General features: G+C 32.0%; 5 protein-coding genes across 6 annotated transcripts; 3 read left to right on the top strand and 2 right to left on the bottom strand.

Moving 5' to 3' along the window:
- The first annotated feature begins 305 nt into the window (after positions 1 to 305).
- On the top strand, positions 306 to 10127 carry LOC146535502 (mitogen-activated protein kinase p38b-like). 2 transcript variants are annotated; one of them, XM_085192282.1, is made up of 9 exons: positions 306 to 531; positions 1413 to 1549; positions 1829 to 2022; positions 2197 to 2306; positions 2759 to 2883; positions 5068 to 5147; positions 6014 to 6135; positions 6653 to 6783; positions 7561 to 10127. In XM_085192282.1, the coding sequence occupies exons 1-9, from the start codon at positions 428 to 430 to the stop codon at positions 7638 to 7640; spliced, it is 1083 nt and encodes a 360-aa protein (XP_085048408.1). In that variant the 5' UTR covers positions 306 to 427; the 3' UTR covers positions 7641 to 10127. The 2 variants fall into 2 exon arrangements, with proteins under 2 accessions (XP_085048408.1, XP_085048407.1); XM_085192281.1 differs by lacking the exon at positions 5068 to 5147 and adding an exon at positions 4709 to 4788 and having other exon boundaries at positions 308 to 531.
- Positions 10128 to 11321: 1194 nt separating this feature from the next.
- On the bottom strand, positions 11322 to 15999 carry LOC146535501 (E3 ubiquitin-protein ligase Topors-like). Its single transcript, XM_085192280.1, has 5 exons — positions 15825 to 15999; positions 15081 to 15300; positions 14285 to 14460; positions 13485 to 13691; positions 11322 to 13408 (listed from the first exon to the last, which is right to left on the bottom strand). Exons 2-5 carry the CDS (start codon positions 15282 to 15284, stop codon positions 12145 to 12147), a joined length of 1851 nt encoding a protein of 616 aa, XP_085048406.1. The 5' UTR covers positions 15285 to 15300; positions 15825 to 15999; the 3' UTR covers positions 11322 to 12144.
- Positions 16000 to 16750: 751 nt separating this feature from the next.
- Positions 16751 to 18010, top strand: ND-13B (NADH dehydrogenase (ubiquinone) subunit ND-13B). Its single transcript, XM_085192279.1, has 3 exons — positions 16751 to 16914; positions 17129 to 17290; positions 17758 to 18010. The coding sequence occupies exons 1-3, from the start codon at positions 16897 to 16899 to the stop codon at positions 17932 to 17934; spliced, it is 357 nt and encodes a 118-aa protein (XP_085048405.1). The 5' UTR covers positions 16751 to 16896; the 3' UTR covers positions 17935 to 18010.
- On the bottom strand, positions 17998 to 21235 carry LOC146535499 (tax1-binding protein 3 homolog). The gene is made up of 3 exons (XM_085192278.1): positions 21030 to 21235; positions 20824 to 20952; positions 17998 to 20712 (listed from the first exon to the last, which is right to left on the bottom strand). The coding sequence occupies exons 1-3, from the start codon at positions 21081 to 21083 to the stop codon at positions 20524 to 20526; spliced, it is 372 nt and encodes a 123-aa protein (XP_085048404.1). The 5' UTR covers positions 21084 to 21235; the 3' UTR covers positions 17998 to 20523.
- A 520-nt stretch (positions 21236 to 21755) lies between these two features.
- Positions 21756 to 22533, top strand: LOC146535498 (NADH dehydrogenase [ubiquinone] 1 alpha subcomplex assembly factor 2). The gene is made up of 3 exons (XM_085192277.1): positions 21756 to 21976; positions 22042 to 22192; positions 22264 to 22533. The coding sequence occupies exons 1-3, from the start codon at positions 21883 to 21885 to the stop codon at positions 22460 to 22462; spliced, it is 444 nt and encodes a 147-aa protein (XP_085048403.1). The 5' UTR covers positions 21756 to 21882; the 3' UTR covers positions 22463 to 22533.
- The last annotated feature ends 5044 nt before the right edge of the window (positions 22534 to 27577 follow it).

Genomic DNA, 27577 nt, shown 5'->3' with positions numbered 1-27577 from the left:
AATTTTACTGAAATATTGTAATTTTATTTTTTTTATATTATAATTAAACAAAACATTTTATAAAAATATTTAAACTGAAAAATGATATAAATATATTCTATATTTAGTATTAATAATATTATGAGATACATACATATTATGTTTTCATAGAAATTATTAGTTTTATAATTTGTTGACTCATTCATAATTTTTTTCTAGGTCTATTATATTGCTTTGATTTGAGCCTAAGAAATTTTTTACAGCTTCATTAACTTAAAAACATTACTAATCTGTAATATAAAGTCATAACTCAAATGGCAGAAATTTATTTTTTAAATTGACTATGGCCAATTTGGCAAATAGCGTGTGATAGTGAGATAAAATTTTCTAAAATTTTATTTTTTACGATTATTTTATAACATTGAAAAGTTAAAAATAGTCTGTTAAAATGCCTCGGTACCACACAGTAGAAATTAATAAGACAGAATGGATTGTACCTGAGAGATATCAAATGCTTACACCTGTAGGATCTGGTGCTTACGGTCAAGTTTGGTATGTATTTATTTAGCATGCATAGGCAGATTGCCAGTACTTATTTTTAAAATATATTACAGTATGTAAGCACATATCTATTCATATCTATACGTTCAAATCTATTTGTAAATATTATATTCACTAAAAAATACCTGCCTAACTACTGTGTGGGTGGACAGGTTTCATGACAGGCCTATCATTTTAATCTAGCATTATCTTATATCGATTGTAGCATGATTAAATAATGCAAATTAATTAGGACTTACAGGGATTTTCAAATTATATTAGCATATATTACACTGTGATTCATTCATTTATTTTTGTAGGAATTGCAATCAAATAAATAAATATTTTTTGTGGATCAATGTATATATATTTATAACAAGCAACATATTTTACAATAGCTACTATAGAAATTTAAAATAACTGTAAATACAATGTTAATTAAGAAAGCTAATAACTCTGTTTTAGAATATGTATATAATAAAACAAGTGGAATTAAGATAATTGGAATTCTATGCTATAGCTACTATTTAGTTATATATGGAATTGTGCTAGGAATAAAATTGTAACCTTTACTTTGAAAAGAGTGATGTTAAGACTTTTGCTGTTCCAACTGTAATTTACTATTGTATGATTGTGCTAGGAATAAAATTGTAACCTTTACTTTGAAAAGAGTGATGTTAAGACTTTTGCTGTTTCAGCAGAATTGCTGTCCATGACAGTTATAGCTTCATTTGATGATTTCAATAGTGTTTTTAAAATCTATTAAAGTAAAGAATATTTTTTGTTTGAATTATAAAAAGCTTCGGTTAACAAATTACTGTAAAAGAAACATTTAATTGTACTTAGATTAAACCATATTTTGCCATAACTTTTTGATCTTACTTTATTTACAGCTCAGCCATTGATACTGTGCATAATATGAAAGTTGCAATAAAAAAACTAGCCAGACCATTCCAGTCTGCTGTTCATGCTAAGCGAACTTATAGAGAATTGAGAATGTTAAAGCATATGAATCATGAAAATGTTATAGGTAAGTTCATAGTAAATGAATTGAAACCATAGAGACTCAGCAGCACATTGTCTGACAGTAATGTAATTGTTATAGGTCTGATTCCCATTTGGGGCAATGACAATAGTTTATTTATACATTGACAATAGATAGATAATATATTGACAATAGTTAGATAAGTTAACAATAGTTTCCCTCTGCCTATCTTGCTATATGCAGGTTACAGAGTGAAGCTAAAAGAAAAAAAAATGTAATTTATGAAGTTAAACTTCTAAGGTATGTAATCTTAAAAATTTACAGGCCTTTTAGATGTATTTACTCCAGAACACAGCTTGGAGGAATTTCAACAAGTTTATTTAGTTACACACTTGATGGGTGCAGATTTAAATAACATAATTCGCACACAAAAGCTGTCCGATGAGCATGTTCAATTTCTTGTGTATCAGATTCTTAGGGGTCTCAAATATATACATTCAGCAGGAATTATTCATAGGGTAAGCAAAAAAGGATTATTATTATTAATATAAGATACTACCAAAAATTAGAGAGATTTTTATATTGTTATACCTCTTCCTCCATCCTCCACCACCAAAAAAATAAATCTAAACAAATCATAAGTTTTGTAAATCACATTAAACAACTTTGATTCTTTAATCATGTTTTTACAGGACCTTAAACCATCCAATATTGCTGTAAATGAAGACTGTGAATTAAAAATACTAGATTTTGGTTTGGCTAGGCCAACTGAGACTGAAATGACTGGTTATGTTGCTACAAGGTATATAATTTTTTTTAAATTATTTTAGTCATGGACTATTAGAAAAATAATTGTGTCTACATTCATTTTCAAGAGGGGCACCTTGATTTTGTTTTGAAATGATCATACTGTGTAAAGATTGTTTTTTAGAATTATTACCAGGGGGTCCCCTCCTCTCCATTCCTATACTTATGACCTTAATAAATTGAATTCTTAACCAAATTAAGGAAAACCAGGATATATTATGAATATTACCATTATTCAATAATTAAAAAAATATAGTCAAATGGGCTTCTTTAGAAAATGATTAGAAAACCAAGTCATTGAAACCTACTTAATTAAATATACACTAATGGGCACAATTAAACAAAACTGCATTAAACAAAACAGTCATACCCACATTTTGTTTACTATTTGAAACTGGAAAAAAAATAAATTAAATAATAGCACAGAGCTGTTAATGCTGTTTCCAGGTGGTACAGGGCACCAGAGATTATGTTAAATTGGATGCATTACAATCAAACTGTGGATATTTGGTCAGTCGGTTGTATCATGGCTGAACTACTCACAGGCAGGACCCTTTTCCCAGGCACAGATCGTATCCTTTTTAATATTCTATATTCAATTGATTTTCATGTATAAATAAGTATTTATTTAAATTATTTTGTATTATTTTGTAAGTAATATATACAAATTATTTCTTGTTTCACACAGAAATAGGCAATGTAACTACATAAGGTAAGTGATGTAATAAAACATATGGCATGTTATTATTTAATTATATTGTAATTATTATATATGTTTCTAATTACATTTTAATTACTTATACTTTTTGCACTAGGTTTGTTTTAAAGCTTTCAGTGTTTATAGTAAAAGATTTGACAGGTGCATACTATGTAATATACAATGTTATCATTTCTATCTATATATATAAAATCGAAAGGTCACTCACTCATCACGAAATCTCAGAAACTACAAGTGCTAGAAATCTCAAATTTTGCATAGGAGTTATTTATAGGACGTAGGTGCTCGCTAAGACGGGAATTTGCAATATTCGACTTCAAAGGGGGGGTTGTTTTTGGGGTCGAAAGTTTGTATGAAACTTCGTTACTACAAATGCTAGGAGTCTCAAATTTTGCATAGACGTCACTAGGACGTAGCTATGGAGACAGCAATTAATAATAACATAGTTCACGCGGGTGAAACCGCGAGCGGGCCGCTAGTTTTAGTATAAATGTTGTATATTTACAAATTTTCATTATAGTACTCATGACATCAGTTTGTAATACACTTGTTAGTCCATAAAGCCTTCAAATACTTTATTTAGGTAGAAAAGTTAAAACATGTTGGTCTCAAATTGCCTTATTAAAAACTAGTGGGCCCGGACGCGGCTACGCCCGCGAAAATATAAGCCTAAATAACTAAAATAAGTTAAAAAATAATAATAAGTGGAGATTTATTATTAGAAAAAATATCTGAGTAACCGAAATGAACCAACAAAAGAAGTAAAAGTACCTAAAGTTTGCCGTGCGCGCGTCCTAAACATTTTTCTATATTAAATAATTATTAGTTTTTGCGAACAATATTAAATAAAATCCCAAACGATTAAAATTACGATATTTTAAGTGCATAACATCGGTATAGAAAACAGAACTGAGATGAATTAATTATAAGCAGCAAATAATTAAATAAAAATTAACAGTAATTCGAAAATATATAAAAATTTACTAATCCATCAAAGTCATCTGCCCGTTCGCGTCGGTCATACTACACCACTCGTAGGCTAGATCATTTGGAATCAGTGACATCTTAATTATTTATTAGAATGTTATACAGTAAACCATAATTTCAATCTAGATGAAATTCTAAAAGTGACTATTATATTTATTTTCATAAGGATGAATATCAAATAATAGAAATCATCTAATTTTTGTTAATGTATACAAATCTATATTGGCGCGCGCCATGTATGCATTAAGCAAATTCACTTTGGGTGACGTTTTCTTATGTGACGCGTTGCAAGCCGTTGCTTAGCAACGCGTATCGACGATTGTTATTAACATGGCGGAATAAATTGCTTGTCAAATTAATTATTTTAATATATTGGTATATATCAAAAATATTACAAATATGAGAAAAAAAAAGGATCCTATGTTCATCCCGGGACCCTCAAGTATCTCTATATGAGTATTTTATCACAATTAAATTAGCGGTTTGGCCCTGATTGCGTAAAGGACAGACAGACAGAGTTACTTTCGAATTTATAATATAGGTATGGATAAAAAACAAAAAAAAAAAAAAGTATTCTTTTATCATTATTAATGTTTTTTAATATTCTAGTAATCTGTCAGATCTTTTGTAATAATGATGTAGGTGCCCATTTTCACATATACTTTGGCTTTGTGAACCTTAATGAGCAACAGATATTCATCAACTGAACTTAATAATGGAGGTGCTAGGAACTCCAGCGCAAGAGTTTATGCAGAAAATATCCTCTGAATCTGTAAGTATGTTTATACATACCGGGTTTAGTGTTTTAATATTTTGTAACGTAACTTATAATAAAATGCACTATTTACTCAAGCCTTATGTACACATTATATTATTATTTGGTTTCATAATGTAATTGTTTATATGTTTATATTTTAATTACATATGGGCCTTAGTGGAATCATGCATTTTATACTAAGTGTGTATATTTTGCTTTTGCTTCAAATTGGTCTGTTCGTCAATATACTAAGCTTGTGTAAGTTTGGTGCTTGCCTTAACCTCTACGCGTCAGATATTGACCATCTTACAAGAATTTTATTTCTTTGCGGAAAACCAGAACAAGAGACTATTGACAAAATTATAAGTGAAGAGGTAAGAATACTAATACATTCGTACAAAACTTATAATGTAAAGACAATTGAAATTCATTGTTTCATAAACTTAAATGTCAAGTTGATGTTTTATGTCCTTTTTAATTAGTAGGTTTTCAATTTTTTCATTGTTATATTAATAATGCAATGATACAATGAATTTCAATCTACTATTCTACTGAAACTAAAGATAACATTATGTATATATAACTCTAAACTTAGTTTTATTAACAATAGCAAATAATATGCTGAATAAGAAATATTGGAACAGATTAAAATCACTTACACTGCAAACATTAAAATTTTAGTATGTATCAAAGGCTATCTTAATTCTCTATAAATAATAAGATTTACATTATCTATCATAAATTTGGTAGAAAGGTTATATGTTTTGTTTTGATTTACATGTGTATGTCAAATACGTTTTGAATTGTTGTGATGTTTAAATTTGTACATTGCTTTATGTTTGGGATTGTTAGGCTTTAAAGTGAACAACTGCGTGAACTTTATATTGTTTTAACCTAGTGTTAAGACACTCCGTTCCCCATTTTTTTGCTGAATTCTGGAGGCATTGTGTGTGAGTGGCAGAACTCAAAATAAAGTAAATGTCTTTACATCAAGACAACATACAAATGCAATGGTTTCATTTTCTGTTGTTATTGTCTCTTTAGATGTTTCAGACTTTATCAAAACGTATTGCTTATTTATATCAAATTATTTATAATTTTATATTATTTACAAATAATAGGTACTTTTAATGAAATATTAAATAATTACATTTCCTCGTCCCTCTGCGTACCCTGCTATATATGGGATACAGCGTGAAGCTAAAAAATGAAATTATTGTTAATTGTAATTTAATTCTAGGCTCGCAATTATATCCAGTCGTTGCCGACGTTGAAGCGACGCGACTTCCGCGAGGTGTTCCGCGGCGCCAACCCGCTCGCCGTCAACCTGCTCGAGCTCATGCTGGAATTGGATGCTGATAAGTACGTCTTATAGTTTTTAGGGTCAGATTTTGATGAATTAGTAATACACATTTTTTCTCTTTTATTTGTTTAGGTATATTTTAATGTTTGTGAATGGTGATACTTAACGTGCAAAAAAAAATCTTTTGATGAGGCGAGATTAAATGTGTTTTATGTTAGGGAAATGTTATAATTCAAATAGCATAATATTTCCTTAAAATCAAACAGAAAAATAACTTAAATTTACTTATTGGCAATCTAATGGCTGAATGTAAGCAAATTATTATGGTAGAGATATTTTCATGGTGTCCAGTTTTAATTAACTATAAAATATAATAGCCACTAGTACAGTCACAATATTACAACATACATTTTAGAAGAAACTAGATAACAAAATTGTTTTCAACGAAAAAAATATGTTGGAGGCTGTTGTGTTGCAGCGGCACAGCTGTTGACTATGAACGCGATGGTTCTAGGTTTGATTCGCTTCGCTCTAGTAACAAGACAAAGCGTGCGTAAATGTATACATAATTTGCAGGCGTATAACCGCGGAACAAGCGCTAGCTCACGAGTACCTCGCACAATACGCGGACCCCACGGACGAGCCGGTCTCGGCGCCCTACGACCAAAGCTTCGAGGACATGGACCTGCCGGTTGACAAGTGGAAAGGTAGCTTTAACTATTGAATATGCAAATGGTTTTAATTATTTTTATTATAATTTATTTTTATATTCTTATTACAAATTTAGTCGTCCTGTATCATTATAACATTTAACAGTATCAGTTTCGTATAAAACTGTTTTAGAATTTTAAACTGATATTATATGTTTTTGTTTAGTTCAAGTCGGCGAAGCCACTAGCGGGGCGCTAATAATTAATATAGATGGACATTTTTATCATATATATTTTTTTGACCATGAAATAGGTATAAAAACATTTGGCAGTTAGTAGCTGAAAAAACAGCATAACCGAGAATACTTAAAGGGGAGTAACGTGAAGATAGAATAAAAATAACTTCAACACGCTTTTACTAACCTAATATAAATGAATTATATATAACTGAATTTATTAATATAAATAACCCACATAATTAACCCTCATGTCAACATCCAATGACAATATAATATTTTACTTAAAAATATGACGACTATAACGAAAAAATAATTTTAAGCGTGTTCCTTTTATTAATTACTTACGGCTTCGCCGCCGTAGATGGTTGGAAATAACAAAGCTATTTACGTGATATAATATCACCTATACCATCCTTGATTAATGAACGATCCAAAACAAAAAGATTTTTCAATTCACGCCAATATTATACAAAATTAGCGCATTCACTCAAACAAACTCTTCAGCTTTATAATATTAGTATAGATAACATAGATCGATTGACACAATATTTGATTGATTTGTTATTTTTAACAAAATAATCTTATTCTTTTATAGAATTAGTATGGAAAGAAGTAGTGGAATTCAAGCCGCACCCGCAGCACATGAACACGGTCATTGAAGTGAATCCCTCGTAATCGAATCACTTAAGGAAGTAAATATATATAAATATTGCAATTTCTTCTTAGAGTGGTAGACAATTTTGATAATGTTTTACTTTGTATCGATAAATTTATAGCGGCGTTTTCACCACACTACTAGTAGTACTAGTAGAACTAGCACTACATCTTTTAAGGTCTAAGTAAGTTTTAAGTTATGAGAGAAGTGAATTATTTTTATTTCATAGCAAGAAGACAAAACGAGGCCACTCAATACCTGGAAAATTGGACGGAATGTTTTAACATTAAGTTATCTAGCCTCCTCTCTCTCTCCTATAGGTATATGGGATACAGTCTGAAGCTATAAAAAAAATTAAGTTACCACTCTAAGGCGATGAATATTTTATTATGCCATGGGCCATTTATATGATATAAAAAATATAGTTTATTATTTTATATACAGATAGTGTTATTAGATAACACTTAGTTGGTCAGTATAATATATGTACAACCGCACCCGGAGACGTCTATTACTGTTTGACTAATATGTAATTGTTATAAACATTTTATATTGATTTAATGTTTGTTAAATGGTAATTGGCAACTTAGAGTGTGTCTTTATTACTTATCTTTAGTCACATAATTCATAAATATTTTCTTAGAGTACATTTCTTTAAATGTAGATTATCATTGTTAAAAGTATTAAATAATTAATCTTAAGTGATGAATTATGTATTTTAAACATTTATAATTTATTATATTTTGTGTATCTGTAAGCTTTGCGTTAGTAGCTTATTAAGAATCAAGCAATCAACTGTTTCAATATTTAAATGAGGTCATTTTATACATTTATATGGTATAGTATAAACCGCACAACTTGTTATAATGTGTGAGAAAACACAAGTTAGACGCAAAAGTACAATCGCGTACATAATATCTAATATGCGGACAAAAGCTTCACCTTGTGTCATATAAGTATCGTGGCACGGTAAATCAAAAACGTTTTTGATTAAAAAAATATTTACAACAACGATCGAACTAAATAAAATAACAATATTAATAGCTCACCTGTACTCGCGAGGTAGTGAGGCAGGTCTTTATGGCACCTAAAGCATCATAACACGTTGCGCCACCTATACTAATTATATTTTTCTATACTGTGATTGATTTCTGGCCTAAATTAAAGCAATATAAAGTTGGTAGAATAGTGCTTTTTCGCATAACTAATTCGTTAGATAGTAAGTGCAATAAAAACGGGCTTATTGTGAATTTAAATTAAATATTATTACGGTTCGCGACATTGTTTCTTAATCCCGTCCAGTAAGACAGGACACAAATTGTTGCTCAGTTTGTTAACTTTATAAGATTATTTGAACATTATGAAATCACGTTTTTTTTTAAGTTTGGGTGCAAAATCGTATGCCATAAACAGGATTGTTACCCTTCAACCTTTGAGTCAATGGTTAACTATTAAAATACTAACTTTATATTAGTTTATTTTTAATATTTTTTTGTAAAAGATATAAGCAGCTTCACATTTCCCAAAAGGACCAATTGTTAAGACACTCCGTTCCCTGCAGACTGTTGACATTGTGCGTCGAGTGGTGGAATATAAGACATTGTCCTATAGAATTACTGTTTTTATTGTACTCATGATTGTTTTCATATTTTCTAATGAACTGATAATATTTCCATATAAAAAATACTAAAAAATAAAGGAAAACATTTTTATATATGGAACTGGGTTTATTTCTCCGCCCTGCTAGACAAAGCGCGGCGTCGAGTTCCGCCACCCAGCGTGCAAATAATTCAACAATTGGACGGAAACTGGGAAACTGAATGATGCAAAGCACTGCTTATTTTTTAATAACAGTATATTATATATTTTTACTAATTACAGAAGAGAAATTGAATGAATATGTGTGAGATTTATTGTCTTGTTGTATATGTTTATATATTATAGTTTTGTAACTACATTGTATACGTACACAGAATAAAATATTTTGGTAGTTCACCATTGATTGAACAACAATTTCTAATTGTCGTTATATAATATTGTTTTGTCTTAGTTTTATATTTGAATGAATATAACTTTACTAGGAATACCTTTTTTTATTTTATTATTGCTTTAGTATGTTTTACCTAAAACGCAAATTAATTATGCTTTACAAAATATTTTTTCATCTTTATTTTTACAGTATCCTGATGTGTTAAAATATAAATATTCGTAATTGAATAAATTATTAAGCATGTTGTGGCGCAGTGATACGGAGTTTGACTTTAAACTCGACGGTTGTGGGTTCGAACCTACTCGTGAGAATAATATATTTTAGTTTTGTTGGTTAACCATGCCAGGTAATGACAAGACGCAACGTTGAGGTCCTCCACTTATAACGCAACGTCGGAACCGTACGGTCATGGATACAGCGTGAAGCAACAAAAATTAAGTACCAATTTAAGCACCATGTAATTTTAAAGATAAAGATTGTATAACCAACATATATATATATAAATATTTTTAATAAATGGTGTTTTTATTAGCCTGTGGCTACTGCCGGAGTGAAAACTATAATTTTAAATCTACACACTATGTAACAAAACAAAAGTAAATTCAATTGTTTTTTTTTAATTCTTTGTAAATGTTCAATTTGATTAAAAATATCACTCGCCTTTAAATTGGATAATTTATTTAGCAAACTAATCATTGCAAATATGACCAACTGATCCCATTTAAGTTAAATAATATATTTATTATATTATGTATTTTTAAAGTATGTACTATATAGTATATTGTTTTAAAAGTATGTTTCGTAAATATGTATTTTTTTATTTTTGATTTTTGCTGTTTCAAGCTTTTGGCCGCGTAGCTCAGTAGGCAAAGGAAACCTTATTCTCTTTACATCACCCCCTCTTTAAGAAGAGAAATACACAGTTGTAATAACAAACAGAATATAACTAGCCATATAAACAGTAGTAGATAGAAAATGTATGAATGACTCAACCATCAACGTCGTCTACACGGTCGGGTCTTTCATTCCACAATCTAGCCCCGCACTGCGCGGCGCGTAGCCTAGCCTAGGTGATTTTGAATCTATAATGTCTTCTTAAATATTTATTATAATTATGTACTACTATTTCAATCCAAATGAAATACGAAAGGTGACTGTTATATTTATTTTGATAAGGGTGAATACCAAATTATAAAAAATATATTAACAATAACCCTATGAATTTAAACTATATATATTAAAGCGGTTATTATGGCTCAATCAATATGTACGATCGCGGGCTATTTTGTAGATTTTATAAAGGACAATATTTTGGTAGAACATTGTTTTTATGTGTCTCATAAAGTTGGACCAGCGTACGCCATGTAAGCGTTTAAGAGCCCATTTTTTAAACAACGAAATTCCTGGATAAGCAAATATGAGAAAAAAGTAGTCTATGTTCATGCCAAGACCCTTGAGTAAGTCTATATGAAATTTTATCACAAGGGTATACACGTTTTGGCCGTGACTACGTCATAGAGTTACTTCCAAACTTATAATATTGGCATGGATTGGAACAGCTATCACAGTTACGACGGTCTCATAAAAATACAGACATTTAGATTAAGGACTTCTTAATAAATACTTTATTAACATAATTTATATATTATCACTAATATATAAGTAAATTTCAAATAAATTTTCTTATACAGACGAAATAAAACACCATATATTAATGAGTACATTAAATTTTATTTGGGCTCACTTGGTGTAGCACCTCTGATTTATCCTATATACACATACATGGATCCAAGTTATCCATTTTTGTAAATAACAACACGATCAGACGTGCTAGACAGCGGCGTGACAGTTTACACAATCAGTTAAAATTTATAATTATTATAGGATCATTGCATAAACTATCAATAGAAACTTATTACTGATGGAATATTCAAATCTGACATTAAATACCCGTACTTTTACGTAACAAATTCAAAAATCTTAAAATAAAAGACAGTTAATTTGTAATTTTAGAAAATATTTGTACATGATTGTTGCACGCAATGATTTGATTGCAAACACAAAATATTATTTATGTAGTTAGATGCTCGGTCAGTATATTAAAAAGGGCCAAATCTTAATAATATTATTAAATTATACATAATATATAGGGGGAGAAAATTAGGGTATACATAAAAAAATCTTAACGGTTCAAAATAAATCTAATATATACAAAATGGCTCTTTAATACTAGGTCTTTTCACAAACTTTCACTTTATGTATCAAAATAGCATATTGTTCAACACCTATTTTTGAAAAAAAAAAACTCTAAAAGACTTATACGCTGGTGTCCAAAACGCACTACTAGTGGCTCCCACGCACTCCACACGTAAAGTTGCCGTTGACATCATGACATTCAGCAATTTACCTTTACCCAATTCTGATCAGGCTTATGACCGTCTAGAGATTCGGCGGCGAGACGGTCCACTCATAATAGATACACTTCATAAATAATACAAAACTATCACAATGTTTTCATTAAATTAGTGAGATATTTACAAGTTGGAGGAGGAAGAGTTCGCTACGGTGAGGTTGAGCAGCAGGTCGTCCTCCGAGTCGGAGGTGGAGGCGGCCCCGGGCGCACGCCGGCCGCGGATCACACTCACCACGCTGCGCAGGCGCCTCTCGACCGTCCCCGCCGCGCCCATGCCGCTAGGGCCAGCCTGTTCCTCCGGCCGCGACGTCTTGTCGGAGTTACACTTGCGTCTCCTGTCTTTGCTAGATTTCTTGGTTTTCCGCCGCTTCCGTTTGGGCGGAGCCGCCTGTTTCCGCTTGGTCTTTTCGGCGTGGAGCTGCGTCCGGCGCTTCTTCCTTGTTCGGGAGCGGTACGCGGTCGAGTCCGTGTCAGAGTCCGTGCTGGCGTCGTACGAGGACGAGGAGGACGAGGTGAAGGGCGTGGGGGAGCGGCGTCGCCTGCGCGCGGCCTGGTGCGCGGGCGTGGCGTGCATGGCGGGCGCGGGCGGCGACGGCGTGTAGGCGCTGTCGCTGTCGCTCTCCGAGGCGGAGGCTGAGGCCGGAGAGGGCGGCGCGTGCTGGCGCAGCGTAAGCTTGACAACGGGCGCGGGTGCCGGCACAGGCGTGTCATCAGGCTCGGCGTCTTGCACGATGACGTCGCTGTCGGAGCCCAGCAGATCGACGACCTCGGGCGTGCGGTCCTGCGGCGGCTTGATGTAGCCCACCACCATCACCTCGGAGGAGTCGTCATCGGTGTCGGAGTGCGAGATGGTCTCGATGGGGACTACGTGGGCGGCGATGGGGGCAGCGGTGGGCGCGGCGGGCGCGGGCTCGTGTATGTAGTGTCGCGGATAGGCGGGAGCGGGCGCGGGGGCGGCGATCGACGGCGGCGGCGCGCCGGGTGCGGGCGGTAGGCCCGGGCGCGAGGAGCCCGCGGCAGGCTCTGAGCTGGACACCACCATGATGTCGGAGTCGACGCTGGCCTCAGACTCGGAACTGGACAGTACCTCGTTGATCATGTTGGACACCCTGTTGTCGGTGGTGTACTGAACGTTGCGGTCATAGCCGGTCATGTCGTAGGGCGTCGACGCGAAGCAGTACAGCTCGTGGAGGAAGTGTACAGTCCTCTCTCCAAAGTAGCGTTGCATGACGTTTCTGAACTCACTGGAGTTTATGTGGTACTGGGGGAGCAACTCTAAAATTCTCGCTATGACATAAGAAATGTGTCCTGCATTTTCATTTAACAAATAATGGAGCTCTCTATTCAACCACGGTACCAATCGATGCATTTGAGAATCATTGTACCTACAAATAAATGGTTGAAATTAATGATGTTTGTATTATTTGAATTGATATGCGACACTGTAGGTGTGGCGGTTACCTGTAGAAGTCGGGCGTGCAGTCGCGGAAGCGGCCGGTGAAGTCGGGCAGCGGGCGCGCCCACAGGTTGTAGCGGTAGACGGTGCGGCGGAAGGAGGCGGGCGAGCGGCGGCGGTAGTCTGACGGGAACACGTCCGCCACCATAGGGTAGCGCAGCAGCAGCTGCTGGATCGCGAGCGACTCGCGCCGCGGCAGCGTCAACGTTGTCCTATGGTTCAATACATTTATACAATTACTGTGATCGCAATAGTTAGATTATAATTATTTTCATTTCCTCACTCTGCTAAAACAAAATGCACTGTTGAAGTGGTTGACTCAACACATAGCACGTGTTTCGGCAAAAAGCAGAGAACAGAGTGTCTTGATATGAGATTTTCTTTGCTTATTCTGTTATGTAGGATAAAGCTCGAAGTTAAATTTACACAAAATATGACTATACTTATAACAATAACTGTTTGGTTTACTCTGTACCTAAGGCAGTTAAATTTTTAGTCTGTATCTTTGAAATTGTTAATAACTTATAAAAAATTGAGGTAATTAGAAAATATTTTTTACAGTACATCCTATAACTTCGGGATGTCCTGCAAAGTCCATGATGTCTGGCAACACTGAATTATATATACATATTACAATATTATATATTGTGAACTATAAATTACACACACACTTTTCCCTACATAACCCCCCACTTGACTAGGTGGCCTGTCTAGTAGAGAATGCTTTTTAGTGTGAAGCTCATCTTTTGAATATATTTTTATGAATATAAAATTGCACACAATTGTGCATTAAAGTATGAAATACCTGTATCTAAATCTCCTATTGGCTGCAATCATATCATATTCACTTCTTTGCTCTGTAATGTCTTCGGACTCTGGAAGTTGCTGGTCCACCATGTATTCCTCATATTGATTGTTAGATTTAACATTATGAATGATTGATCTAAAAACTTGCTTACACAAAGGACATTCTGCTTTTACCTGAAGTAAAATAGTAAGTATAACAATATTACCCTTTTTTAAAAACCTAGTGTTAATCTAGGAACCTAGTGTTATAAGTCCTGCACTTTTAATGGTTGCCTGTAAGAGATCACTTGCAGTGATAAGGCTGCCATTTCAGATGTTAATTTAAGTACCTAGTGTTAAGGCACTCCATTCACTCCATCCATACAAAGCAATATTTTTCAGAAATTGCATATGAAGTGACAGAATTTCTTTGTCTTGTAACCAGAGTAAAGAATGGAAAATATTTAGTTCCTCCAAGTGGGAATTGAACCCATAACCATCTACAATCAGACAGCCTCAATGTTAGTTAATTTAAAATATTAGAAATTTATGCAAAATAGATCTATTAAGAAAAGCACTGATTATCATTTCTTTACTAAATAATATTAATGTAATTCAAACAGAAATATATTTTTAGCAATATTTTCAAATGGTCTCTAATAACTTCTCTGTGATAAATTTCAAAACGATATACATTATGGTTAGTTAAATTTTATCTCATCCATAATTAATTTAATTTAGTATATGTATATATTGCTATTTTTATGTTTCATTTTATTTTTAGATCAAGAAAATTGTATTAAAAATCTACTTACTCTGCTCCAAGTAAGTAAGCATTTGAAGCAAAATTGATGGAGACAAGAGTCAGTAAAGGATTTATTGCGGCATGTACCAAGACATATAGCACAATTGGGTGGTGGGGAATTTCTTCCATCCTCAGGAAGAGGAATCTCATCTAGTTTCTTGTCATTGTTAGAATTTGGTGGTTCACTTAAATCAACTTCTGTTTTAGCCTCCATGGCAGTATACTTCTAGCTAAAATAACAACCATTTCTATAATTCTATAATACATGTGACCAGTTCAATTCAGTTCTTTGATTACGGAGTTGCAATCCCATCTACATATAAATAAACATCCAAATAACATAAATATGTAACAAGTAAAACTATTACTGAAAGATCACAACTTCATTTAATATTACGATTTTAACAATAAATATCTACACTCAAATAATCATCAATATAATTGCATTAAACAATTAATAATGTGCTGTTTTGAAAATTAAAATCAGAAAAATTTATACATTCAGAATTCGTATACAATTTACGTGTCTACTTTAATATATATTACCGAGATTTTTAAATGCTTATTGCAATTAAGTCATTATTTGTATATGGTATAGTAACAATTAAAATGCAGTTTATAATAACATAAACATTGTACAAATGGCAATATAAATACATTAAATCTCAAAATGCTTTTAGTGTAAGGTTTGTCATATACTGTCTTGAAATCTTGACAAACAAGTCTAGTCAATGCAAAATAAGTCATCGATTACCTTTTCATATGTGTTGAACAATCAATAACATTTACGTGGAATCATTCGTACCACATCTGCAAATCAGTGTTTTTTCATAAAATTATATATTATATTATCGTAGTGCGTGATAGGTGCTGTTGTACAATTTACAATTTACTTGTATCTTGACAAGAAACGTACTAGTGTTTACACATGAAAAATGCAATCAATTATAGTAGTATTACTTTATACTTTTTAAGTAATTTCATGGGACTTTATTTGGTAAAATTTGGTTAAAATGTAATAGTACTCTATTACATTATTTACGTACTATAAGTAAGTATAGTATAGAAATTTTAGAAATAACATGCGATGCAGCAACCACTCTTTGACATTTTATTATTTCTTTGCATTTAACGTTTTGTTATTAATATTGGAAGCTTTAGGCTTTTACTAACTAGCTATTTTTTCCTACAAAATAAATTATATTCCATCTATTAGAAAAAATAAAATAAATGTAACGCATTACATTTCGAAAACAAAATAAATTTCCTCGAACTTAAATGATCAGTGACAAAATTTTCTTCATTTATCATTTGTTTATTATGTACTATTTTTATTACTTATTATTTTTAATATATGTTTTATTCAGCAATAAAACAAATACCAATAGTAATTTATAATATACAGATATTTCTGTTGGTCCAGTCAAGTCCTTATCTAAACTATTCTGAACATTACGTATCATAGTAATAACCAAGGAACATAATATACTAGGTAATAACTATTGTAATAGTTGTCTATATTTAAATGACCGACCTTCATCATGTCTTTTCCATTTTACGTGAGATTGGCGTGATACTTCACGCTTTAACTGGCACGTCTAGGAACCATAAGGATTGATTGATTGATTTCTCGATATATGGCGGCCTATAAGAAAATTTACAGAAAGGGAACGCAATTAATAGCAATACTTTTTTTTTTTTTATTATGTCAAAGTCAATATACTTCGACATTGTCAAATTTTCCACGATCATAATAAGTTTAGGAAAAGGAATTTTCAGGAGTAAGAATAATAAAAGATTATAATTTTTCTCACAATCAACACGAGATGGGTGTACTTAAAAAGGTTTTCTTTCCTAATTGTTTCATTTGTTGCAGATATATAATTGTGATTATATAATTGCAGCGTATACGATAACTATAAAATATAATTAAACTATAAAGGTTTTCTATAGATTTAAGTCATCAAAAGTCTAAATATAGAATAAAAAGTTGAACGTATACTTTATACGTTACGTTTCGTAACAATATATTAAGAAAATCATATTAATATGTTTTAGACTACGGGCTTAGTTGGCTTAGCAGTAGCTCCTAATCCCCATCATACACTAGGAGCGCTCTACGGAAAAATCCTTCGAACACTGCAGAAAATGCCAGAAACATCTGTATATCGAAAGTATACTGAACAAATAGTTAAAGAGAGGGCTGCTGTCTTAAAACAGGTAAATTAATTTGTTAGGTTATTGTTTCATATTTTTTATTTTGACTAAACACAAAAATATATATTCTCTCTCGGCTTTACGCTGTATTGTGCCTTAACCCTGCTTGGCAGAGGCAGAAGGAATCTAGTATTGAGACCACCATTCCCACTTTCTGCCAATTTTTTGAGGCTAGTGGCAATACTCAACAATGCACTTTGCCTTAGTACCAGGACAAAGAAATGAAATTATTAATAAATAATATTCATTCCCCCAAGTGAGTATCAATCTAAGAACCTATCCACAACATACTATGTATAAGCAGCTCATAAACCATAAACAGCTCAAGCGAAAAGTTTTTGTTGAGTGCCAGAACTTAACACCTTAATGTATCTTTTACCAGAGGAAATAAAGATAAGTCAGGTAGATAAATCATACTTTTACAGTTAGTAGTTAGTTAGAAAAAAAATGCTTGTTTTTGTAAATTTCAGACCAAAGATACATATGAAATTGAAGCCAAAATCAACTGCGGTCAAGCAGAAGAATTAATAGTCCAGGCAGAGAATGAATTAAATTTGGCTAGAAAGATGTTGACATGGAAGGCATGGGAACCTCTAGTTGCAAAACCACCTAAGGGCCAATGGGACTGGCCTCCAACTAAAGCTTAAATTCTTTAGCAACCATACATTTAATTATTACATAATTTATTTAATTTGAAATAAAACAGAAAGTAATAGAAATAAATAACATTTTTATTTTCTAAACAAAATCTTTAAAAATAATGGTTCACTTTTTGTTTAATATATCATTGTGTACATATTAATAATATCAATTTTCAACAAACAATATTACATAGATAGCAACAAAGTTCTATTAATGCCAAATATGACAACATTACTTTACCCATAAAAATTGACAGATTTTGTGTATAAATTTTTTGTGATTTTTGAAATAATTTTTTTAAGTGATCAAAAAGTGGACACCTTAAATACTGTTAAGTACATAAATCATAAATACACTAAGCTATTACACATTCCTTGTGTTAATTTTAAAGAAATTATTAATTGCATAAATTTTAAGTTAATTTTTAGTAAAACAATAAATATTGCAATATAACAATAAAGTTAAACAATCAATTCATTTGAGTGTGGTTCCAGTATTCATCTGTGCTTCCAGTATCACAAATAATATCCAAGTTTTAAACCCAAATAAAGAAGTCATTTCATAATTTATATTATAAAACTATTTTTTACAGCACAATCTTAATAAGACAACAGACACACTTAAACATAATAAAATTTCATACAAGTGACACCTAAGGTACATAAATAAAGAATATAGTTTTACAACTAGAGATATACATCATCATAAATTACATTACACATTAAGGGAAGGGAGGACGGGGGATTTGACAATGTGTGTCAATGGCTTCAAAGGAGTCCTAAAATTCGTGATTTCTTAAATATAATATCAAAGTATTAAAATACAAAAATCATGTAAATAATAGTAACTTCTGAAATGCTATTCTTATTTAATAATTTCTATTTACAATTGCAATACAATATTACACTAGGTAGCAGTGGATCTCACAAATGTGACCAGCTTTGTGAAGGTTGCAGGTCCCAAAAATTATGGAATTTTGGTGCCGTAATTTGTGGAATGCTATAGATAATATTAATAAACATGACTCTTAGAAGTAACTATTACTATAAGTAGTAAGCTAAAAGTAAAAAAAAAATACAATGAAAAATATTATATAAAGAACAGTCAAGTATAGAAGAATATGCAATAAAAACATATACAAGGCAAATATAGCCAAATATATAAAGCTCATAATTTCAGTGTATGTAATATAACAGTAATCTTCATTAAGCACAGTAGTTTATGAATATATTCAAAATATACAGTAAATTAAAAATGTTAATATAAAAAAATAATATAAACTTACACTATCATCTCATCTACATCCATCCATCCATCAGCCTTTTAAGGTCCACTGCTGGACATAGGCCTCCCCCAATGCTCACCACTCCGTCTCAACTTACACCAATACAGCACAATCAGATTTTTTATTTATATTTGAACAACAAATATAAAAGCTTAGAAATTATCTTATGTTCAAAAATAAATCTAGCCCTAATTAAAAAATAAATAAATATGTTGTAGACTTAGTAAATGCATTTTTTTAACTATGGATTTAAAATGCTATTTGTTTCACTTGGAATATCTATAATACATCTTTGGCATGTCACTGCAGCACATCAAGTTGTATTACATCATCATTTTATCTTAAAAATTAAATACCTCAATGATGTATTTGAAATTAAATTAATATGCTATTTCACATATAAAATTTGGCACAGTGTAATCATATGAAATATTTGTCAATAAATCAATAAAATAGTCAAAACAAAAAAAGACATGTAACAAATAAAAACTACAAAATTCAAATTAATCTCATTAGTACATTTGTAATATGTTTAAACATTAAAGGTTATCCAAAAATAAATTGTGCATTAAGGAGGGGATGAAACAACTGAATGACAATACTAAATCACACTATCATGTAACATTTGAAATTCACCACTGCTGTGTTACATCTAAAATTGCAAAATACTTGTTGTGGGCAGGGGATCTCACAAATGTGATTGACCAGCTGTGACAACGAGTATGCTGTTGTGCTGTGATATATTTTGTAGATAGCCACATGTGTAAAGAAGAAATTATCATTTATATGTATATATAAACTATAAATTACCGTTTATTACTGCAGGGCACATGCAAATTACAAATGAGTAACAAACTATTTCATTTCAATATTTGTTTATACAAATTCATAATGGTAATATACATTTCAAGCTATTTCAACCAGATTAATTGCATATATTTTGGTATTCAAAAATACATGTACTACAACTGTATATAGTTTAAAATGTATCTTTGAATACTAAAATAGACACAATTAGTGTGGTTAAAATTCTTTAATTTAAAATGAGTGAGAATTAAAAAGCAAAAACCGTACACCTTATTATATGGTATTTATAATGGTAACTTTCTAATTACAATTTATATTCTCTTATTTTGTGTTCAAACTTACCAATGTATAGAAAAAAAGATAATATGACTAAGTTAACTTATTTTTTTTAAACTTAATACACTCATTTTTAAAAAATAAATAACTATATAAATAACTCATTTTACAATACTTCCATTTGAACTCTTTTGTTTTGAAATTAATTAAATAATAAATGTTGTAATTAAGTAGATGTAACACCTTTTCTAGCTACAAGCAAGTTTAACACGGGGTGTTTTTTAATGTAACTGACTGCTTTTTTGTGTGTAACCATTGTAAAATCGTAACCATTGCATTGTAGAATTTTATCATGCATTCTCAATCCTGATTTTGCAGCTGGACTACCTTCATGTACTTCAGTAACATAAATTCCCTAGAAAATAAGTCAATAATAAAAATAACTATGTTAGCAATGTTGTTATTACTCAAAATTGTTATAATTCTATGAAAGAAGAGAAGGAAAATATATGTTTTTCTCACTTACATTGTCTGTGTAGCCCTGAGGGCTTTTACGATAATCTTGATCAATACCACCGCCTATTTTGAAACCGCATTTCATGACTTCCCGCCCCTCTGCATCAACACCAGCCTCTTTTTGAAGGGTTATAGGAATCTGTGTAACATTAGAAGTATGAAATATAGTGGAAGCAAAGATATAAGAAACAAAACAAGAACTGGGAGTGGTCTTACACTTAAACATTCCATAGCCGTTCCGGCTTGGTGTTGAAATGCCATTTTCGCCATGGTGCTGGTTTAATATAGCTTTTAGCCAAGCAATACGAATAATAACTTATGTATATTTACGAAATTCTATGATTTGATAATAATTACAAGCGTATAGCTACACTAGCACACATTTGACATAAGCACAGATTCATGATATTTCATATTCATAACTTACAGATTATTATTAGACACTTCATATTAGGTACCGTAATTAAATTTTAATTTGTAAAACGCACATTTAATGTGTAAAATTAATGTCAAATACACGGATTTGACATTATAAGTAATAATAACCCGAGGTACCTTCAAAAGCGTGGCTGTACCCATCTCAAACGACAACGCACCTGTAGCTTCATAGGGTCACATGGGGTCTTGGTGACCATTTACCAACAGGTGACCGGTACGCTCGTTTGCCTTGTCTTTTTCTATAAAAAAAAATGGTGAGAATTTGAGAGGTTTGTTTGGTTAGAAAGTGCCTCGCTCTGGCTTACGAAAAACGGCCATTTTTTGCCGATCTCCACTGAAGAGGTTTTTTATATTTTCAAATATTTTTTTTATGCTAAATTTATATTTAAAATGTGAAACAACTCTATGTATAATAAAGGAATATAAATTACGGTACTGTAATCTTATCGTTCCGTTTTTTTTTCCTAGATATTAAACTATATAAAATTGACACGCCTATAGGCCTGTAATGTCATTTGTCAATATTTTAATGTAATTTGTCTTGTAAATTGTAAATATTACGAAATTAACTTAGAAAACATCTTCCTTTTATCTATTTGAATATTTTCAATGTTTAATTAACAAAAAAAAAATGGCTAACGGTGAATCTAGGCACGTTTTTCGTATACTAATAAGGAATTTTATTAATTCTTTAAAACCTCGGCAAATCCAGGGAAATCATATAGGTAAATATTTCTACTTTTAGCTTGTGTTAATGTATGTATTAGATTTTATAAAAAAATATTTTTAGGTAAGGACTATATTGGTAATAAATATTTCGAAATCCCCGCGGATCCAAGCAGAGGGAAAAGAAATCCGTCTCGATGGTATGATCCGCCAAAAGGTCAAGATTTCCAGGATCCAATTCCTGCTGAATGGGAAGCTTGGCTTAGAATGAGAAGGTGATAATATTATCAATAGCATAATGTAGTAGTTTACATGAACGATAATTCTGAACATATATTGCTTTTAGAAAAGAGCCACCGTCAGAAGAAGAGATAGCCAAAAATGTAGCTATTGCTGAAATGAAAAAAATAAATGCAGCTAAACTTGAAGCAAAGAGATTGACAGAGGGTGGAGCTTTGCCAACACCGGCTGAAAAGGGTCATGAATCTTTCCCAACTTATTCAGAATATCATGGAGGAGATCCAAACAATGAATTCAAAAAGTAAATTCTTCTAGTGTGTATTTATGTGTGTATATTAGTAATTCTAATTATATTTAATAAAAGTATTAAATATTAGTATGTATTTTACTCGAGGTCTAAAGCCTCCTTGGGCCTGTCATAACAGCCTTACATTTCTCTTGCGTTGTTCTGGCTAATATTTTAGCATAAATTTTACTATGCAAGCTATTCAAACTGATAGCCCTAATCTAGTCTAAAATGCATAACCCACCACACTTGATAATCTCAGCACCGCCGTCGGCATCCTTGCAAACAGCCACATAATGCTTGAAATTTTTTCAAGGATAGAATGCTCTCTTCACTACCCCCCCGGTGTCGCTGCAAAACCAGTAGGGCTAATATAATAGCATTAACCTCAAGTTTGAAAAAAATTATATACTAATATAAATTACTAATTATTTATCGATTTCAACATTATTTCACATTACAAATAAGTGAACAAACAACATATGACTTATTTTTAGGGTTCCGTACCTTTTAAGGAAAAAAAGGAACCCTTATAAAATCACTTTGTTGTCTGTCTGTCTGTCAAGACCCTTTATCACAGCTTGGAGATATTGAGTTGAAATTCAAACTATATACCTAGTCAAATCTACGGCCCCATGATTTCCTGGCCGTTTATTTCGACACTAAAAGGAATCAAAATTCATAGGGTACTTCCTGACCTAGAATTATGAAATTTGGCAGCTAGCAACTACAGGTAGTAATAGTTCACGAAAAAATCTAATAATATTTGTGGTTAAATCCTAATAGCAAGGAGGCAAAATTTGATATTAAAGCCGCTAGTTCAAGTGAGGTATTAGATGAAAGGGCTTTGGCTAAGCTAAGTTGAATTTCAGAAAAAGTTCGAGACCTCCAACTTTTGTACGGAACCCTCGGTGGGTGAGCCCGATTCGCACTTAACCGGTTTTTTAATTTATTATTATATGTTAAATTACTAATTTTAAATAAATTAAGTACAATAACAATATTATGATAAAAGTGTAAAGTGATATTTTTACAATAAATTGCAAAATGAGAAGTAGGTAATAAGTATAGGTACATATGTATGCACAATATGTACATTAAATTAATTTAAGTAATGGAAGTGTAGAATACTTTATCTAAGTTATGAAATCCATTCATAGCAACAGATTATAGTATTAAGTATAGGAGCAATTAATCTTTCTTATAATGAATATTTCATTCAATGTTTAACTAACTAAAACATACATGTCCATGACTCCAAATTTGCGAGATGAGTCGTATGCGTGATCGTGACGCTGTTATCGCTGATATTTAAAATACCTAGTAAGAGCTTGTGTCCCTTAATTTTTTTAAACGTGTTTCTTAATTTCATATTATAAAATTATATATTAAAAAAGGTTTATATAATAAGGCCTAGGTTTAACAGTTAATAGCAGTCTATACTTTAATAAAATAATTTTCATTTGTCCTATCCTGACTTCCGTGCTTAATTTCTCCCTTGAGTCCTGTGAATTTCCTTCAGCATGGAAAGAAGCTCAAATTCTTTCTTTACCTAAAAAGAATAATCCCACTTGCGATAGCGATTACCGTCCAATTTCAATTCTTCCTTTCTTATCCAAAGTCCTCGAACGCCTGGTGCAAAGTCAACTCACATACTTCCTTTCAAAGCATAACCTTCTCAATTCTTTGCAATCCGGTTTTCGTCCTGGTCATAGTACGACTACAGCACTCTTAAAAATAACTGACGACATCCGTACTGCTATGGATACACAACAGGTCACGGTGTTAGTGTTGCTAGATTTTAGCAATGCTTTTGGCACTGTAGATTTTGACTTTATGCTTGCCACCTTAGCTTCTTTTAACATATCTCCTAACGTAATTGACTGGTTTCACAATTACCTGCATGGACGCCGTCAACGTATTCGAATAAATGATTCGTACTCGGACTGGTCTTCAGTCAATGCTGGCGTTCCGCAGGGTGGCGTGTTGTCTCCTCTTTTATTTTCACTTTTTATTAATAATATTTCCCAACATATCTCTTCTCTCTACCACCTATATGCAGATGATCTACAAATTTATTGCCATTCCAAAGTGTCTGAACTACCTGCGGCGATAAATTTCTTAAATAACAATTTATTGACTATATCTAACTGGAGTAAGACTTTTGGACTGCAGTTAAATCCAATTAAGACTCAAGTAACAATCATCGGTAGTCCAAAGCTTATGTCTAGATTTAATACGTCCTCTTTACCTCCTATACTATTGAACGGACAAACAATACCGTACAGTAGGACTGTTAAAAATCTTGGCATTATTATTGACCAAAATATGTCTTGGGATCCACAGATTAGTGAGGTGAGCAGGAAGATGTTTGCTTCGACTGGTTATCTTTTAAGATTGCGTAATTTTCTGCCTATACCAACAAAAATTGCGTTAGCACAGTCTCTCCTTATACCAATTCTTGATTACGCTGACTCATGTTACCTTAACTTAAAAGAAGAGCAACTTAATAAGCTTGAGCGGCTACAAAATCTTGCAATTCGGTTCATCTTTGGATTAAAAAAGTATGACCATGTCTCAGAGTTTCGAACTAAGCTCAAGTGGCTCCCAATCCGACTTCGCAGGAATACTCGTATTCTACATCTTCTTTACTGTGTACTGTTTGATCCATTGACCCCACCTTATCTAAAAGAGCGTTTTGAATTTTTGGGGCGATCCCACTCACGACACTTGCGCTCAAATCATAACTTAACACTGAAAATTCCTTCACATTCTTCTTCCTTCCTTAGCAATTCTTTTACAATTACATCTTCCCGACTCTGGAATGATTTACCTTTGAATATTAGACGGGCAAAATCATTACCTATTTTTAAACGTTTATTAAAACAATATTTTCTTACTTTCTGAGCTTCTTATCTTTTATTTATTTACATTTTGTTTATACTGTAAGCTATATATGTGTACTATGAATGTATGTATGTATGTATATGTATGTATTTATGTATATATGTATGGATATGTTTATATATGAATATATATATTTTATTATTTTTATGTATTTTATTAAATTTATTATTCACACCCCCAACCCTTTCCTACGCTTAACGTCCTATGCCTTAAGGTTGCCTGGAAGAGATCGCTGTTTTAGCGATAAGGCCGCCTCTTGTACATTTCTTTCTGATCTTGTTTCCTTTTCTTGTGTTATATTTTTGGGTGTACAATAAAGAATATTATTATTATTATTATTATTATTAAAACCAGTGTGGTTATACTTTAAAGATTTAGAAGACGAATCTGTAATTTTTGTCTGTCTATCTGTTAGTACCAACACATCTTTAGAACTATTGGATGTGTTTGGACGGTAACTTATTATGAAGCTATATATACCTAAGCCAATTTTTGATTTTGAAGACTTTCATACATGATGTAGAAATGAAGTGGTCCAGCTAAACTATAAGAAATAACTAAGTGCATGTTGAACATGATGAGCATTTCACATTGAAATAAAAAAAAAGTAAGATCTGTTCCACTGAAATTATAAGAACTAATGAAATACAGGAGGCATTGGATGGTATAAGATGCTCAACAATGTTATAGGCATTTTGCATCGCCTGCTACTTGCTGCAAGTTTAAATCGCAACGGGTAGTAAGTACATGGAAGCAGCATGGCGAGAGCCACAGTGTCTACGCAAACGTAGGAGCAGGAAAAAGACGAGAAAGTAGGTACTCTGGCGGTCTGGCGCTTTTGTGGTTAAAGAGTTTATTTATTTCTCAAAAGAAATTACATTTCACTTAAAGAGAAATACAGAGTTATCTTAAACAAATACATATTAAACAATGTGAGCGTCGGAATCAGCAAAACATGGTAAATAACAAAAAGAAAACAACATCAAATACTCAATTAACAAATGTAAGTGAAAGAGGGTACATTCAGATAATTTAAAGATATTGACCATGACCGTTTACAATAAAGTTATGTTTACCCACATTTTAAGAAGTCACAATACAGGGTCGGATTCTACTTAATTTTTTATAAGATGCTCCTTTAATTTAGTTTTAAAATTATACATTTTTTTTGATGTTTTTATATCTTGAGGTAATTTGTTGTAAATTTGTGCTCCTTCATAAATAATAGATTTTTTGCCATAATTGGTTCTTGTTTTTGGTAAGTATAAATTATTTGCACTTCTAAGTGGTCTCTTTCCTATTTGTTTATTGGTCAGAAAAGATAGCTCCGATTGTAAATTGTTTTGTAAAATTTTATGAATAAGAATACATGTGTTATATTGATATAGTTGACGAATATTTAAAATTTTAGTTTCATTATATATCTTATTTGTAGATGTTAATGGCTTGAAATGGAAAAGCAGTTTTATTATTTTATTTTGAATAATTTGCAAAGATTTAAAGTTAGTTTTAGCAGCGGCTCCCCATATTTCAACTGGATAAGTTAGATTTGACTGAACTAGTGAGTAATATATTGTATAGCACACACTACGAGGCAGACAACGATAGATACCACGCAACGAACCAAGTAGGGAGGATAACTTAGATTTAATATTTTCTATATGCACCGTCCATGTCAGGTCACTGTCCAAGGTTAGACCTAAATATTTTTCTGTGCTAGTTTTCTTGATTTCTGTGTTATTTATAGAAAGTGGGGTAAAATTGTGTATTTTTTTATTTTTAGCTTTAAATATTATATAGTGAGTTTTTTGTATATTTATTGTTAAAAGATTACATAGGAACCATCGGCTTAATGCATTAAGATCTTGTTGGGCGTGTTTCGCAATATCCTTTAAGGAATGCCCAAAATAAAAAATACTCGTGTCATCTGCATAGAGTGTAAGTTCGCCATGAAGTGATAATTCACTGATATTATTTATATATACTAAAAATAACAGGGGCCCGAGTATTGATCCTTGGGGTACACCAAAAGTGATCATATGTGTCGAACTCTGATATTTATCAATTTTTACTATTTGTAGACGATTTGTTAAGTAAGATTCTATTAATTTATAAGCAGTACCGGTGATCCCTATTCCTCTAAGCTTCTTTAATAGAATGGGGTGACTTACAGTGTCGAAGGCCTTTTTCAAATCTATAAATATTCCTAAGCCTATATGTTTAGCAT

Source organism: Heliconius melpomene, chromosome 10, assembly GCF_056956725.1.
Source record: "Heliconius melpomene rosina isolate 202511_hmr_F chromosome 10, ASM5695672v1, whole genome shotgun sequence".
Classification (NCBI taxonomy): Eukaryota; Metazoa; Arthropoda; class Insecta; order Lepidoptera; family Nymphalidae; genus Heliconius; species Heliconius melpomene.
This window is presented reverse-complemented; position numbering and strand designations above follow the sequence as displayed.